This window comes from Pholis gunnellus, assembly GCF_910591455.1.
Source record: "Pholis gunnellus genome assembly, chromosome: 9".
Classification (NCBI taxonomy): domain Eukaryota; kingdom Metazoa; phylum Chordata; class Actinopteri; order Perciformes; family Pholidae; genus Pholis; species Pholis gunnellus.
This window is the reverse complement of record NC_136535.1, coordinates 7914329-7931552: the sequence shown is the minus strand read 5'-3', so window position 1 is coordinate 7931552 and position 17224 is coordinate 7914329. Positions and strand designations below refer to the sequence as shown.

Genomic DNA, 17224 nt, shown 5'->3' with positions numbered 1-17224 from the left:
TATCAGCATAGTAATGCAAGTGCACCCTTTCAAAGAGAAATTGACTTTTACTTCTTTAGAAAATTCACACATTGAATCAGAATATCGAAACTGTATTCAAATATCCTAAATGAATAAAACCACACAACAAACAATAAAAAGTGTGCAATGTCTGTGCAGTGGCTTATAATGGAAAACCCTGCTGTTTATTCTGACAATGTGTTGTCTAAAATTACTTTATTCATGTAAACAAACATGCATGTAAAGAGAACAGGTCAGCAAAAATGTCATGATAAAGGTCAAGATAATATATCTTCTGGTAAGTCAATAATGTAATTATAGTGACCGGCATAATTCAGTATCATGTGTTTCATGAGTTTGTCTAACACACACACACACTCCCCTCATATTCTTCATCCTACCCTTCCAGATTGCACTCATGATGTTGTTTTCCCGCCATCTGGCAGCTGGTGGACGTTAATATTTTTGCACATGGTTGATCATCTGTAACATGCAATATGTGCAGGTGTGGAATAAAAAACAGCTGTGTAATAATGCTCACATTAGGAGGGGCTCCCCCAGGTCCAAGTTCGGTAATTAGCAAAGCCCTGTTATGAATCTAAAACTGTATCAACTGTAGCCAGCGGGGTGTGGCTGGGAGAAAGGGTTGGGGGAGTGAGAGGGTGTATGTCATGACAGCTGCGTTAGTGGTTGCAGTCCCTGTAGTGTAAACATCACGTCCAGGCTTTTTTGGGTCATGTAACTCTGTTTTCACCGAAATATGTGGTTACTGTTTCTGAGGAACTTTATTAGAAACTGTTATCACTCTGTGCCCCAAATCCATTTTCCATACTCTATTTTAGTTGGTGGCAAATTAGAAATTAGAATTTGTTAGTGCCCCACTTTGTGCTAGCTTTTTGCTCCAAGCTAAATACAAATTCTCAGCATAATTTATGCCAGAGGGCTGTATTTATTATAGAAACCCTGACTGACTTTGACAAGCATTATAAACCAAAACTAACACCTTCTTTAAGCGTTTCAGTGCTCTGGACAAACGTGGGAAATGTTACGCAACTCTTACGAGGTATAAGCTTCCCTTGTTCTTCTACCACTTAATATCTTTCAGTCCTTAAGTACTACTAGTAGTAGTTTTCCATTTTCCATTTCCTTAAATTGTGAACTAAACATCCTGGAGAAAAGTGGTAACGTAGATGTTATTCTTTCATGCATCTGCTCCTCAAGGGCATAGCTGCTCGATTTACCACTGGTTCCCTGTTACGTCATTGCCGCTCTCTTAAAGGGACAGCTCGGGTCTTTTATGAAGCGGGGTTGTGTGAGGATCTACTCCATAGTCTGTGTATTACCTAAAGTAGATGGCGGTCTGCACGCGCCCAGTTTGGAGGATCAAAGCCATGTACTGTGGACGGGGCAGCAGCAAAGGGTATTTTAGACACCTAAAAGAAAGGCCCGCCTGTACGCTATATTTATCATATTCTTCTCTGATATACCTTGCCATGAGACAGCCCTATCCAACGGGGAACTGAAGCCCTTGCTCGTGTATGCTCTTGCCAAAGCCACCATTAATTTGACCTCAAAGAGAAATAGAGTATGTGAGAGAAGGGGCACACCCCACCTGCATCAGTATTCCTCCTGCAACATCTCCGATCCTGATCTTTCAGCCTGTGAGCACACGATGCGCATGGATCAGAGCCACGGTTTCACACCACCAACACATTAACTGTTGCTCAACATGCTGAGCTTTTATCAATCGATGCAGAAACATGTACTTGTGGCTTTTGTGATTACAGCTTGATGAAGTGACTCAGACATGCGGATGGTAATTGGAGCTAACAGAGGGATAACTTTAACATCTTTTAGTAGTAAAGGTATTTTGTGGGTTTTCCTCCTGGCAAGACAGCTGCAGATCTGAGCCAGTGTGTCTCCTAACTGGCTGGGAATTCCCTCTCTGAAAGGTAAACAAAGGGGAAAAAAAGAAAGTTCGAAGAAGTTAGTTCCTCTTATTGAAAGTAAACAAGCCGACGGAGACGAACGGAAGAAGCGCAGATAACATGTTTGATTTCACACAGAGGCAGACAGAAGGTGTTAACCAGAACACATCAGCCTGGGTGTCTGAGGTTCATATTGATTGCATTCTGCAGCCATAATGTTACATAGTGACATTATTTGTTCCAATACAGCTAGTGCCAATCGGAAGTCTAAGATTATTGTGAACGAGATCGATCAGGCTTAGCTACACAATAGTGTTAAGCAGCGTAGAAGTGTTTGTGTTTCTCAGAGGATTTTGTTGAGACTCCGGCTGCATTTGTTGTATCGGCACTTTGATCTGAACTTACTTTTGTCAGTCAGAGTTGGCCTCTGCTGCCAGTAGTGAGCTGCCTCTTGGGACTGAGAGGAAGGTTGGCCAAGGGCAGCACATGACTGCAGCTCATTGTTGCACAACGTTCTCCCTCTTTCTGTCTTTGGTTAGATCTGTTTTTATTCTGTATAAATATTCTGTCTCTCACACTCAATTCCCCACACATTGTCACACACACACACACACACACACACACACACACACACACACACACACACACACACACACACACACACACACACACACACACACACACTGACCATTTGACATTCATTTTGTGGCCAGTACCTTGCACAATATATAAGATATTTGTGCTGATGTTTTGGTGCTTGTCATCATTATAGGTCCTACAATTCTACTTTGACATTTTACTTTGATTGTTTTGCAATTACTTTTATTTCTTAAAGGTTTGATTAAAGAAAAAAGGAATTTAAAGAGTAAATTCACCTCAATTGCAATGGCAAAGAAGCTTAATTTATCCTGGTGGTGGCCATGGAGACAGTTTTGTGCTATTAATATTTTAAGATATTTGCCTCTGAAGCATGCACCGAGGAGAATTTAATTTTGTTTGTGCTCCTCAAAACAGTAAGAAGATAAATGTAAATACATTTAACAGCAGAAAGTAGTTCCTGTTAGGTATGTCAAATATCCAAAGTGACCGGGACATTGTTTCCATAAAGAAACCTGGATGTTGAGTTTTTGAAATCTAATTTTTAAAAGCTTTGAGCAGCACAAATGCAATTCCATCCGCCCCTTTCACTGTGCTAAGAGAAGGATATCTTAAATTCTGGGCCAATCCAACTAAAACTACCGGCATGCTTAATACAAAGGCCAAGCAGAAAATATCTGGACATATGGTTGAAATGACCGTTCAGGAAAGAAGTCATTCTCAACGTCTTATTTAATTCTGATCTTTTTGGCATTATCTAAGGCACAGAGAAACAGGCCAGTGTTCCATATATAACACATTTTACAGATACGTTTGTACAGTACACACAAACATAAACATTGCCTCTCCTTTGGCTTCTCCCTCTCTACACACGCACGCCTGTCTCTCTCTCTCTCCCCTCCCAAAGTGCCCTTCATGTGCATTGATTTTTTTGTTGAAATAACGAGACTCCATGGCCCTGGAAGGTCAGGTTTCTGCTGCCACAGAGCTGTCTGAGGTCGGTCTGCTACTGATGCCACTGCCGTGCATCCCACAATACCACTGGCAGCATCTGCAGCAGCTGCTGGAGACCAGAGACTTGAATATACTTTGTGCACACCCGTCATAAAAATCATCAAAGAAGGTTGTAAAAATAAAGAAATCCGACAGAATGTAGACGAAACTGTTGAGCTGAATAGAGCGATGCCAGTTGTCACTCATTTAATCTTGGACGAACCCCTGACAACCAAAAGCAAAAGATTTCAGGAGAAATTGGACATTAGAGCTCCTCTTGCACCGACACATAAGCACAGAGTTACGTGTTTTTCTAATTCTCTCAATCTGTCGATGGGTGTTAGCGCTGTTGTTATCAGATACTGATGGCTGGGTGTGTGGTGTGTGTATGCACCCAGGGAGACCCACCCCCGAGCACAATCTAATGAATGGAACATCATCTCGTCAATCACGGGCTTTGTTCGGCTCTCTCCCAGCTGTTTGAACTCCGAGACGAGGATAATCTCAACTAAGGGATGAGGTTTTTACTTGTCAGCAGTCCTTATTTTTTTTTTTTTTTTTTGCTTTATTGTTCCTTCTTTTTCATGACGGCTCTCGCACTGTTTTGGTTTCCTCCTCTTCACTTTGTCTGTTCCTCTGGCTGTCCCTTGGAAAAAAAAAAAAAAAAGAGTCAGGATTGTTTTTCAGTTTAACTGTTGCCCTTAAGATGGTGAGAAATGGAAAAAAAGAATAACTACTAAATCAGCATTTCCAACAGCAGACTCAGCAGTTTTTGTCAAATAGCTATTGAAAAGAGATTAGATTTATTCAAAGGGGGGTTATATTAAACCCCATGTGTTGATGATTGATGATTTGTGCAGATGTACAAATCATCAATCTCATCTAGTTTCCAAAATAATAAATGTTACTGTTGATTTAGTCGACTCAGAACTTCCCCCGTTTGCTCATTCTTGCATAAGAGAGGCATAGATTTTTACTCTCTGTGAAATGTAGACATACCAGCAAGCATTGAAGAGGAACCTTTTTTGAAAGATAATAGTAAAGTTGTGGCCATTGTTTGCTTTTCTCCTCAACAGTAGCCGTGCCAGAGAAATGTCAGTTAAACTGCGACTGGTGTTGCCAACACATAAACGTCCCCCGACGAGACAGGAATGTCCCAAAATGCAACAAACCAAAAGCATCCAAGTAGTAGTGTAATGTTGTGACATCAGGCAAATGTTTCGAATTTTATGTCGTCGTTATCGGTACAAGTATGCTGTAGAAACAGAAATAAAACTGCAGCTCACTCTCTGGTTTAGATAGCTTCATGCCACAAGCATAGCTGCTCATAAATCAACCTTCATTTCTCTACATTTTGAGTTTTCCTTCATCCTTGGTTATCTTTGTAGATTTCTGTGTACAGATTCTGGTTGTGTGTGTGTGTGTGTGTGTAGCCATTTTTCATCTTCAATTTGGCATCAGCTCAATTGTTGAAATGACAGGTTTAGTATTGGCCCTGTGGCAAAGCCAATCACTCTAATTGGTGGCTGCTACCCGGCCTAAAGTCACATGGAAGCTGCAGATGGACTCTTCTGGAATGGGATTTTTTTTTTTTGGCTGACTGTTTATATGCAATTCTGCTGCTGAAAGTAGATGTTTATACCTGTCTTCATCTCGTAATCAGCAATTTGGAGTCCAATCTGCTTTCTGTTGTGCAGATAGGCCTGCCTCTTCTGTCACACTATAACCCAGTCAACGTAATTGGTAGGCTGGTAGTGTTAGCGCAGATAAAGCCGTAATTACAGAGCTGCTTCCTGTGTTCAGGAGAGCGCAGACATTTCATGTAACTGTTTAGATGCAAATACGTTTATGCGGGCAGATTTACAGCATGGCTGCAAGTCCACAGTATTTGCAAAGTGGAGGACATTCTGCTTTTTATCAATGAAGAGGTCACTGCTGCTGCTTTTACTCTTACGGTCGGCCTTAAATTGTTTCCTGTCCCGGTGCTGCAAGATTTTTACTCCAATCTGCCAAAACAGTTTGTTATGGAGTATAAAATATCCCTGTTATTTTTGAGATTTTCAGTATTATTTTTATAAGACTACACAAAAATGGAGAGTCCACAATGGAGATGTTAATTTTTTCTTTCCCAAAAGGTAACCTGGGTTCTTACTGAGCTGTGGCTTTGCCGACACTGTGTTAACAGGTGACCAGGCAGCATATAAACACAATCAAAGGGAATTGATTCAGCCCAGAATCTAACGCATTCACCCTTAGAAATGCACTTATTTTTATTGGAGTGATTGTATAAAGCATCCTGACTAAATCACTAAAGTGTATATTGTAGTTGAGAGCATACACAAGTATCACATTCTCCATCCATCATGACTTCTGAGTTTCCACACGAGCGTGTTCCCATTCTGTAATGCACTGCATTGTCAGAGCAAATTATCCTTTTTCGTTTTTCGGCTCAGTTGGCTGCATTCGGCGGCACAGCCCTTTGCATTTTTTCAACGAGACAATGAAAACCAACACTCAACCTCCACCACAAATTGTCTCAGCTCTTCATCCGTCTGTTGCAGGTCTACAGTATTTATCCACCCGCCGCCTTACAAAAATGAGGTCAGAGGGTTGAAAATGAGCTGCTGGTTTAGACCGAACTCTGTCATGCACTGGCCCCGACAAGCCCTGAGCCTTTAAGGTGATTGATCAGTCCGGTCTTTAGAGGCAAATTGATGTCGCAGTGTAGTCGATGTAGGCGGTGCTCACGTGATGCTGCTGAGCAGGCAGGCAAAGGGGAGTAATGTGATCAGGGGACACTACTGTGTGCCTGCTCTGCTTGACACACAGTGGGCTGTTTTCAAGGGAGAATGACACAGCCACGTCACTTTGTTCCCTTCAGACCAACCCGCAGAGCAAGGACGCCATTTTCCCCTCGTCCTGTGTAGAGCATCACGATCCACAGCGCTTAAAACTCTCCGCGGCGTCGACCTAACCCACCTCCGCTGCAGCTAGCTTCTTCTTCATCCAGTAATGTCAGTCTGCCCCCCCCCCCCTCTTCCCCCCATCTGCTAACCACACATGCAAATGGACCCCACTATGCGGCCTCCTGGGACACAGTGTTGCTTTAAAGAGCCACTGGTCCGGCAGATCCATGCAGGACAACAAATAATGTATCTACATACTTAACACTGCAGTCATTGAGCCGTTGCTCTTTTCCCAGTTGACTTAAACTGAGTGAGCAGGTACACGTAGAGGCCTTTTTTCAAGGGCACTTTGACGGGACCCTTGGGAGGATCACACCTACTCCCTGACCTTTATGTCACAAGATGGCGCCCCCCCCCCCCCACCACCACCACCACCACCACACCCAGGCCACCCTGCAGAGCCATATCTGAGAGGCTCATTTGCAAAACTCCTTGTAGCTGTCTCAGCCCCGCGGCTATATTTTTAAGTGCAATCTCGTATGGAACCATTAAGGAAATTGCATTTTTCTTTGTGTACTCAATTTAAAGGCAGGTGGACAAGGCGTACTTTCGATGATTATCTTGTATGGAATATTTAAGGAGCGATTGTGAGCCTGATGAAAAGTGTACAACTGCTGTATTGAGACGACTCAAATGCTTCCTCTTCCTTCATGTTTCCATCAGACACCATTTCGATTCAATGGGTCAGTGGTGTTCTCTATTTTTATATCTCATTTCAGATAAGATTATCATATGTCCTCGTCTAAATTTGCCTGGGCTGAGAGGAAATGAGCACCCTACAAAGACGCTCTTGTCCTTAGTGATCTGGCAGGGTTCTAATTTTGGCCCCCTGAGTCCAGCAGCCGGCTTCTATTAGATTATGGCCAGAGAGCAGATGAGACATAGGTGATGTATTATAGAGCATAATTGAAAAATTGCTCATGAACTTAGGAGCTCTTTGACCCAGAATAGCCATATGTCGTTCAGCAACCAAAATGCTCCTTTAAGGCATTGTTGTTGATAGTCTGATGTTTGTTTCAAAAGTGAAGGAATGTCATGGGAAGAACTCTTTGTCTCTTGTCAGTGCCTTGTTTGATGTTGAGGTTTCAGAGTAGTCGTAGAGAAAACAGCCGCTGGTGATGACGTCAGGCTCGTAACTCAAAAAACTATAATTAGCCTTTATTTTTTACTTGTGCCAGTCTCTCCCAGTTTTATTACTTTTCTTTGTCAGATGCAGTGTAACAAATGACTTCTACCTTTTGGTTAATAAACATTTCACCACCTAATATTGACAGTACATTAGTCAGTGGAGGAAAATATTACCAGAAGCACCTAAGGGAAAGTTTTAGTGTTATATTTTCTGCTCTTTTCTTTATTTCTGTGTTGTGGACTGACTTGATAGAATTTCTCCCCAGTGGTAACATACATCATCAGACCCATTAGTGTCAGTGATGAGCCATGTAGGCTATTCCATCAGAGGACTGGACCAGTCGTCTTTCTTCTCCTTCGTATTCTGACAGTCATGTGTGGCAGTTAATCAAAAACCATTTAGGGCACGCACAAAAACATACTCTTGTGCGCACACACACGTCGTGAAAATGAACCAGATTACATTTTAGCTTTGAAGTTGTGTCGTCAGTACTTCAGTCATTAAGCCTGCATGTGTTTTTCCATGCAGCTCTCCACTCTGGCGGGGGTGGGGGGGTGGGGGGGTGGGGGGGGGACTGTCTTTCTACAACAAATCAATATATCTACCCATGTTAGTGGTGCCCTAGTGCTCACCGCACTGGATGAAAGCTTTTACAAAGCTTTTTGTGGAGAAAGGAGATGATGCCTAACCAGCCTATGGAGAGTGGAATCTCTCAGAACAATGGTGTAATTGAGGAGCATTGGGGGGGGGGGGGGGCCTGCCTGTGTGGCGGTGGGACTGGGCATCTCACTGATGTCCACTGGCCTGGGCACCCCACAGCAGAGGCCTTTTTCCCCCCTCAGGCCTGGTTGTGACCTCATTCAGCTAACTGGGCTTCAGAATACCCCCGCCCTCCAACCAGCCCACATGCATACACACACGCTCACACTCCATGTTTTGTGTGTGTTTTCTGCTTTTTTTGCAGTGGCTGTGGTCCCTCTGTATGGTCAGCTCACATTATGACTCACACAGGGCATCAGCCTCTTCTTAAAGGGCAGTTGGACCCATAATGTGCTCTGTAAAGGTCTGACATAGGAGGAGGAGAATGGTGGAGAATAAGCAAAATGCCTGTCTGTTAGAAAGGAGTGAATTATAAAAAACAAAATGTTTAACATACACCGATTCCAGCTTCTAAAATGAGACGGTGTACTCTCTTGTTCTGTTGATATCCTTGTAAATTAAACATCTTTGGGTTCCAGACTGTTTGTTGGACAAAACATACAATTTTAAGACATCACCTTAGTCTTTCTTTTTGCACTTTTTTTGACTTCACATAGATGAAAGTAGTATGTACCTTGCATTTACTGTACAGTGAAAAAGAGAGAGATTGGTATCAGCACAAGAGGATTGGTGGAGTTTTTTTTCTCCCCCCCCATCAGCTTGTGTTGCACACAGCACCATGGGTCGATGGATCAGTGGGCCGCCCACTCTCTACTCCTACAGCTCAGTGTGCGCCTCCTCTATTTGGCCTCCTGCCTAGTCTATTTGCAGCATCCCTTTCTCAGATTCATCTTTTCTTTGTAGCCTTTCGATGCAGATATCAGGGATGTCACACATAAACAATAAGACTGTACCACCATGTCGTTCACACAGTCCCGCTGTGCAAAACAATGCAACTCAATAAAACCAAACAAAGCACATAGACACTGGTCAAAAAGAATAGCGTGGATCATGGGCTGTTAAATCACTCGTACCCTGCGGCCTAAAAGAAAGCCGAAGGATACTGTTTTCTCTCGAGACAGATCCCTCATCTCTATTGATCAGAGTGCAGGCGGAAACCTACTGAATACCAGACTCCATGCAAGGCAAGGTCATGTTGAGGCTTAAAATCTTCAAATGAATTACACACTGCCCTTTGACTCCAAGAATTGTGACAACAAAAGGAAAATGTTTTAAGGATGAACAATTATTTGGCAGATTGTTACTTTCTGTAGCATAAGATTGCAATCTGCTTTTAAATTCCCAAGACAAGCCGTGAGATTGGGTTTCGAAAAAAAATAAAACAAGCACATGTTATGGGTTAAACAATCAATAACTCCAATTTCTCCGGTCTGCAGATGGCAGGTTACACCATATGCCCCGTTCTGTCGGAGCAGATGTCACCGGCTCAATGGCTCCGCTGACCGGAGAACGCAAGTCCTCTGCCCCCATCCACTCCAGCCAGCCAGTCCTCTTCACCTTTGATGTGCCTGTTCGCCACACACACCACAGCTCCCTGTCCAACAGCGCACCCCAGGACTACCTCCTCCTCCATCAGTGCATGAGCAGGAAGACAGAGAGTGCACGGTAAAGGTCTCGACCCTCAGGCGTCCTGTGTCAGTTTCCTGTTATCCCTTAATGCAGGTCAACGTACAGGTTTACGACGCTTCCTCAGTTCAGACGCCCCTAAGGGTTGGAACAACTGTTGCAGGGGAAAAATATCCAACTGCTTTGTGTGCATGCACGTGTGTGTGTGTGTGTGACAAAGCATTGTGGAAATGTTATAATGTATTTTACAAGTGCTCTGACTGAGGAAGTGCCCATTTTGAACAATGATATTGAATTGAAGTGAATATTCTAAACTGAAAATATTCTAAAATGAGTAATAGATAATCTGGAGGAAATGTTTCTACGAGCATTGTGGTTCTACAAACAAACAAGTTTTTTGTTATTTGCTAGAATTCAATTTAAAATGATAAAATACTACAGGGATAGGTGGGGATCGGCAATATGGATAACATGTTCTGACATAGAGTAATGTAATTTTACATTGCAATATTTAAAGTTATTTAAAGATAAAATGTCTGTTTTTGGTTAGTCCGCTGTATGAAATATCAGAAAAATAAAGGTAATTCATCCCAATAATACAAAATAAACACTAAAATATGCAATGCACCAAAAGATGGTTGTTGAGCAACTGTATGTATAAGGACATGCATGCTTATCTCGGCTATATGCTGAGCGGGAGAACAAAAGGAACAAGTGTTTATGTGAAATGCACTCCTGAGTTTTACCATTAACATTCACCTCACCTCCTGCTGCCGCCGTGCCCGCTTCTAAGAATCAAAAGGCAGCTTTAATAATGATGCCATTCAGCAGATAGCCGGCACAGTAGATGATCAATGAGGTTGAGGGTGCAATTCATCACTCCTATAGGTTTAGACTCGTGCGGGGTAGAACTGCCCTCTCAGCCACACGATTTGCACATAAATCTGCTGCGTTGGACCTCTGTGAAACCAAACCTCACAATCCATCTCATCAGCTTTATGCAGATATTTCTGTCACTCCCTCGCCAGCTTCTGCTCCGTGGGTCTGCTAATTAAGACAGGCATCTGGTGGCGGGGTATGATTCACGTCAGGATGAAACTCCACTGGTTTGAGGACCAATGGTATGAATTAATCTATGTAAAAAGCCCCCATGAAGCCACAATGATGGAAGGCAGAGTAATGAACAAGATCATTGATTGATGATTGACATCCTGAGGAAGGAGACGGAGGAAGAATTGATGAAACACAACGTGCCATCTGACATGAAAAAGGAACAAAGTCAGAGAGAGCAAAATGTTATGTCAATATTAATTGTGTTACTTTTGATGCATTATTCATTTCAAATGGTTACATTTATAATCGAGATTGAACGCAAGCATTTGGAACCTGCAGTGTAGCTGACGCATGCAGAACATCCCAAGGAGGATCAGTACAGACATAAAGAAACGAGTCATTGAGGATATCTCGTCTTTGCATTGGCCAACTGAATCGGACCATTGCTCACCTAACTGGCTAGAAATGTCTAAGCTGTAGGTTTGCTCTAGTAGGCACTCAAGGTCAAGCCCTACGAAGGAGCCAGAATAAATGAGGCATGTCCCTTGGGTGTCTCACCGAAGCTGAAGAACTGTGGGAAAGTCATAGCATTCTACCTCTTAGCGCGAATGTCCTCTCCCTGACGACATACAGAAAACATGTAAACGCATCAGCTTTTCAGGGAAATGTGAAGAATACTCAAATTGAATGTGTATGCTAGAGCTGCACAAATGTGCTCTGACAGTGACGACAAGGTGTGTTTGTTGTTGTTGTTTTTTAACAAGGCTGAGACCTGAAGTGCTACAGTGCCATCTAGTGGCTATGTGGATAATTTCATTGGAATTGCCTTCATAGGTTGGCATTGGAGTATGAGACAGATGTCTGTTTTGGAGGGAGCATTTAGGCACTGTGAAAATTGGGGGACCATAAAGACTTAATGTGTGCATTTGTGTAATATGTGTATGTCTCTGTCCATGTTGCAGGAGTGCCAGTTTCTCCCAGGCCACGCGAAGCAATCTATTTGTTGGGAGCGACTCTGCGGTGCAGAAACTCTCCCATGGCTTTTCCCACTGTCTCAACGGCATGGGCGGCCAGTTGCACGGCTTCTACAGCCTGCCCAAGCCAGGAAAACACCAGTTACCGGGGCTTGATGACTCCCCGCAGGAGGCCTGCTATGTGCTTCCACGAGGTTACAGCTCTGAGGCCCCGGCTCACAGCGGTCTAGGTGATCCAGATCTGGAGGACGAGGAGGTTTACACCTTCAAGACACCCTGCAACGCCCTCGCCACCGTGCACAGCAACGAACGTCCGACTGACAATTACGACTTTCCTACGACGCCTGGCTCCTTCTACCAGATCCCCCGGACGTTTGATAAGAATCACAATGCCTTGACACCCTCCAGCTCTGAGTCTTCTTGTGCTCCTCCTCCCAGGCCCCCTAAACCTAGCCAGGGTTCAGAGGGGCAGTGGGGGAGTCCCCAGTCGGTAGGGAGCCAGAATGGAGAGGTGACGCCTGCAGTGTCGGTTATCCCTCGCAGGAATACTCTCCCTGCTGTCGAGAACATCAGGCTGCACAGAGGTACACTGAATGCAATTAGTGCTTTAACTGCTTTCCTAATACGTTCCTTCAAAACGACACTTGTTTCTTTCAACGCAATTGCAGTTGACTCGCACAGATTCTTTTGAAAACGCACATTTGACCTGTTTCCTGTTTTCAAATGCGCGTCTGACTTCATCAGTCCGATCTCTTGCGGTGCGGCTCTGACTCTGTGCTTCCTCTTCCTCCCCCTCTCACTCTTTCCCTCTTCCTCTATCTCTCATTTTACTGATTTACCGCCAGCAGCTGAGCAGAAACAAACAGGCCAGTCTAGCAGACACTGTTCTGTTGAGACGCTAATGAAATTCAAGCCATACAGCCCGCTCCAGAATGCCTCGTTCCAGGCTGATAAGCAATGAAAAAAAGAAGAAAAAAAACACTAGCAGACACAATGCGCGGCCTCTTATTATTCTGTGTTCTCTGCTTCGCCAAGCCCATGCTCAGGCCTTGTATAGCCAGAGACTAGAATTGACCTGTGACCCTTGTTAGTGAGGCTACAGGCTGTTCACACACCTGTGCTGCAGAGACTAATTATAACCCAGCGAAGCATTTAATGAAATGTCACTTGTGTTCTGTTTGTTTCATTAGAAACGTGAGTTTTCTCCTGGAAATGTCAGGCGTTTTTTGTCTATACTGTAATACTTTACTTGAGGAGCCCTTTTTTTTCTTTTTAGAGTTCACGTCGGTTGTAAACATAGATCTCTCTCCTCGCTTCTCTCCACAGGCTCCTCGTTTGAAACGAACAGCCATCACCGTCCCATCCATTTCAACAACTCCGGCCAGTCTGTGGAGTCTGTCAATGACGGATTCAGCTCCTACCTGGTGAGTCACTCTCTCCCTTCAGCTGCACTGCCTCCTCAGACAGATGCTGTTAGTGCGACATCATAAACTGCATGGATAGAAAAAGCATCTCTACTATATTTACTCAAATTGAGTGCTACAGTTTTCCTGCAATATTGAGCCCAGAGAGTTTCAGAGAGGAATGCACGCTCTGTCTCTTTTGACAACAGAGAACCAAAGCGCCTCTGACTCGCTCAGACAGCGGCAACTCAGATGACAACTACGTGCCCATGAATCCTGGCTCCTCGCCACTCAGCGCTGCCCAGGCTGACAGCCCTAAAAATATCTACATCCCTATGAGCCCTGGGCCACATCACTTTGATTTCCCAGGATTCTCTGCAACATTACCTGCCCGTAAGGGGAGCAGCGCCTCCCTGTGTCACCGGCCCAGCCGCCTCAGTGATGTCACACCACCACCCATCAACCGAAACCTCAAACCTAACAGAAAATGTGAGTTCCTGACAGCAAAGCTCATCGCTGATCCCAAAGTTTGGGTTGTCTTGTTTGTTTTGTTGATTGTTTTCACAAGGACAATGATTTTTTGTTGACAGTCTCTGCTCTTGTTTTCCACAGCGAAGCCAACACCTCTTGATTTGAAGAACAATGGGATCATTGATGAGCTGCCATTTAAGAGCCCAGTCACCATGTCCTGGACACGGCCCATGTGAGTCTCATATCAGTCATTCAAGCTAGGTTACCTAAGGCCACTGACACACACACACACACACACACACACTGTCCAGCACGGTCAGAAGGTAGAAGCACTCACAGTCCTGTCTGCTTTGCTTCAGGCCTGCTATGAACTCCATGTCCTCCCAGCATTGTCGTCCCATCTCCACACAAAGCATCACCAGCACCGACTCTGCAGACAGTGAAGAGAATTATGTGGCTATGGTGAGTCCCAAAAGCCGGAGGGGAGATCAGGAGAGCACATTGTGTTCTTTGTTTTTAATGATCCACTTGTTTTCGTGCTACGCTTACTCTGTGTGAGTGAAACCTCCCTCTCTCGTCCCCATTAGCAGAACCCAGCGTCTACCTCCCCAGCCGTGAGCGGCACCAGTAGCCCGGCCCCTCGGAAGTGTGGCAACGTGGACTACCTAGCGCTGGACTTCCAGCCAGGGTCACCCAGTCCGCACAGAAAAGTAAGCAGATGATTTTGTAGACTCAATTTGTTCTGCTTTAGTTTTTAATTCTACCGCAGTGCAGTTCGCCCCGGGCCAGAATCTCACTCCTGCTTATTTATCATTCCGCAGCCGTCTACATCCTCCGTGACCTCGGATGAGAAGGTGGACTACGTGCAAGTTGACAAGGAGAAGACCCAGGCACTGCAAAGCACAATGCAAGAGTGGACCGATGTGCGGCAGTCTACTGAACCTGCCAAGGGGGTCAAGTCCTGACACTGGCCTGTGCAAAACAATGACCTTAAGTCCAACCAACCTTAAGTCAAGCATCTCTAGTATCATGTGTCTATCATCACGATGAATACTGGTTGGGCTTGATTAAAACTGAATTATTTGGACAAAAAGCCATAACCTATCCTATGCCTGTTCTCTGTGATGATTTTTACTGCAATGCACTGCTAACATGCAGGATATCAGGCCATATACAGGTGAAGCGTCCTGCCAAAGCTCTCCATGCAGACTGTTGTAACAGTCTGTGGACAATTGATGTGTATGAAAATATCATCCTTACTTATCAATCCATCCTTTATGAATTAGGTGTTTCCTCAAAGCTGTCGTCCCCCCTCTCCCTCTGCAACAGTCAAACATTTGGCATCTAGCAGGTGATTTACCCAATTGCTGCCATTGAAAGGGGCAGCAGAGGCTAACTGGTCGATAACCATATTAATATACTGTAAGAGTACGCTTACTGGTCTCAGGAATGCCAAGATGCACTCCAATTTTGGCATGCAGGCAGACTCTCTCTTTTCACTTCAATCTATCATTTGTGCTGAGCCTTGCAGAAGCAGTGAAGAGATTATTTTCACTGCGGGCAATCATTTCAGCTTAGCAGTGCATGTCTGGTAAAAGAAAAAAGAAAAAATACAGACTTACAACTACGTAAAGGCCCGTGTCAGAAGCACTAATGATGACTGCACATGGCTGTTGCCTCGGTTTCAATTAAGTATGAGCCCAAACCATATTTAAAAGCTGTCGGGCTGGATGGCAGGCCAATTATTTCAATGCAGGTACAAAGTCAGGAACGTCTCAATGTACAGAATGAAGAGAGAAAGGCCGACCAAAAGAAGAAGAAGAAAAAGCATCTTGTATCTTTGTAGGTTTGACTTCAGTGGGCAATTCACTTCAGGTAGTCTTCTAATACATTTCATCGGAAATGTGTACTGACCAAGAAAATGATTGAGTTGGAGGAGGCAGAAACGAAGCAGGAGGCGTACTTTCCAAGGAGTTCAGATATCCCCTCCCTCATTTTCTCTTTCTCTCTCCCTAGAGATAAATAAAAGGAAACCATAAATACAAGCTAAGTAGAAGGAGAATAGCATATTTATGTTTTCCTGATGTATGTCTTCGGTCTTTGATACGCCACACACTACAGCTATCTGTCTCTGAAGAGTAATTGTTTTCTGTATGTAAATTATTAATAGAATGACATATTTGCAGCACATCTTGTTGACTGTTTGATGCACTTGTCTGAGACAAACGGTGCACTGCAGTAATGTAACGTGCTTTTCTCGCAAAGGCAGCGTGCCACAATGAAGATTTGCCAGTGATCCGAGTCACTTAAAAATTGTTTAGGAAAGAATGTTTTTCTTAATTTCCTAAACTCTTTTATTTGTTTAATTTGCCTTATATTTTTATTTCAGTTTTGACTGTAAATTTTGCCTTGGAGAAATTGAATTATTCACAATATTATTCAAGTGAGAGCCATATTGTATTTAGGACAACTGAATGATCAGTTTCTAGTTCAACTTAAGTCCAGTATTTCATTGTGGGCTGGAACCACTAAAGGGTGAATACCTATTTGACCTTTCTATGAATCGTGTGGCCATGCAGTGCTAGATGGTATTATGGATTATTTCATTAGGATTTACTTCTTAATGTTTTTCTACCATTTTTACTCCTTTTTGTATTCTTTTTATCATTATTTTTTACTGAAACATGTAAGCAAGTGATATTCATGAGGACGGGGTCAGGCTAAATGAAGCTAAGTTTGTTACAGCGTGTATTTTATTCTTTTTTTTATTTTATTCCCAAATTGAATTTGTATGATCTATACATGAAATGGGGAGGCTGGCAGCTTGAGTTGCACTGGCAAAAGCCCTTCTCGGGTGAACTGTGATTCACAAAGAGTGAGAGAGGAAAGAAAAGACTGAAGAAAAGCCTGTCTCCCCGTCAGTCTCTGAAGTGAAATGGATGTGTAATTTATTATCTAGAGATACCCGTTGTAAGCAGAAGAGCTGTGTATGTGTCGTGGTAGATTGTGAGTCGTAGTATGTTAAATGACAGCCTGACTGGGCGAGATTGAAAAGACTGCTCAGATCTGCTGTCAGACTGTCACTGGGTTGACGTACTGTACTAGTAGAGATCATTTTTTTAACCACTGTTATTGCTACTACTGTAAAACATTTGCAGATTGCTTGTGTGTTAATTTATTAATTTATTGTGCATTTTGCAGTTGATAATTGTAAAAAGGAAAGAAAACAACAACTATCAAACAAGGAAACCTTCTCTCTACTAACATTGATGTATGCAAACTGTCTTGATTTTGTGAAGCAATATGACAGACGATGCCAGTGTGACGGTAATGTGGTACAGTTCATTTGGGATACACGAGACTTTGTTATTCCTGTATTATGGTTGACTTAAACTGTGGACGTAGAATAAATCAAGAAGTGAAA

General features: G+C 43.5%; 1 protein-coding gene across 2 annotated transcripts in view; it reads left to right on the top strand.

Annotated features, from left to right (window-relative positions):
- The window catches only part of gab2 (GRB2-associated binding protein 2), a 33538-nt gene extending 16314 nt beyond the window's left edge, over positions 1 to 17224 (top strand). Inside the window, exons 3-10 of one of the 2 annotated variants that reach the window (XM_079165634.1) lie at positions 9710 to 9938; positions 11915 to 12510; positions 13253 to 13350; positions 13539 to 13818; positions 13942 to 14032; positions 14160 to 14262; positions 14391 to 14510; positions 14622 to 17224. In XM_079165634.1, the coding sequence (XP_079021760.1) occupies positions 9710 to 9938; positions 11915 to 12510; positions 13253 to 13350; positions 13539 to 13818; positions 13942 to 14032; positions 14160 to 14262; positions 14391 to 14510; positions 14622 to 14765 (1661 nt within the window). In that variant the 3' untranslated portion in view covers positions 14766 to 17224. Of the gene's footprint in view, positions 1 to 9709; positions 9939 to 11914; positions 12511 to 13252; positions 13351 to 13538; positions 13819 to 13941; positions 14033 to 14159; positions 14263 to 14387; positions 14511 to 14621 lie in introns of both variants that reach the window. The other variant, XM_079165633.1, reaches the window with a different exon arrangement.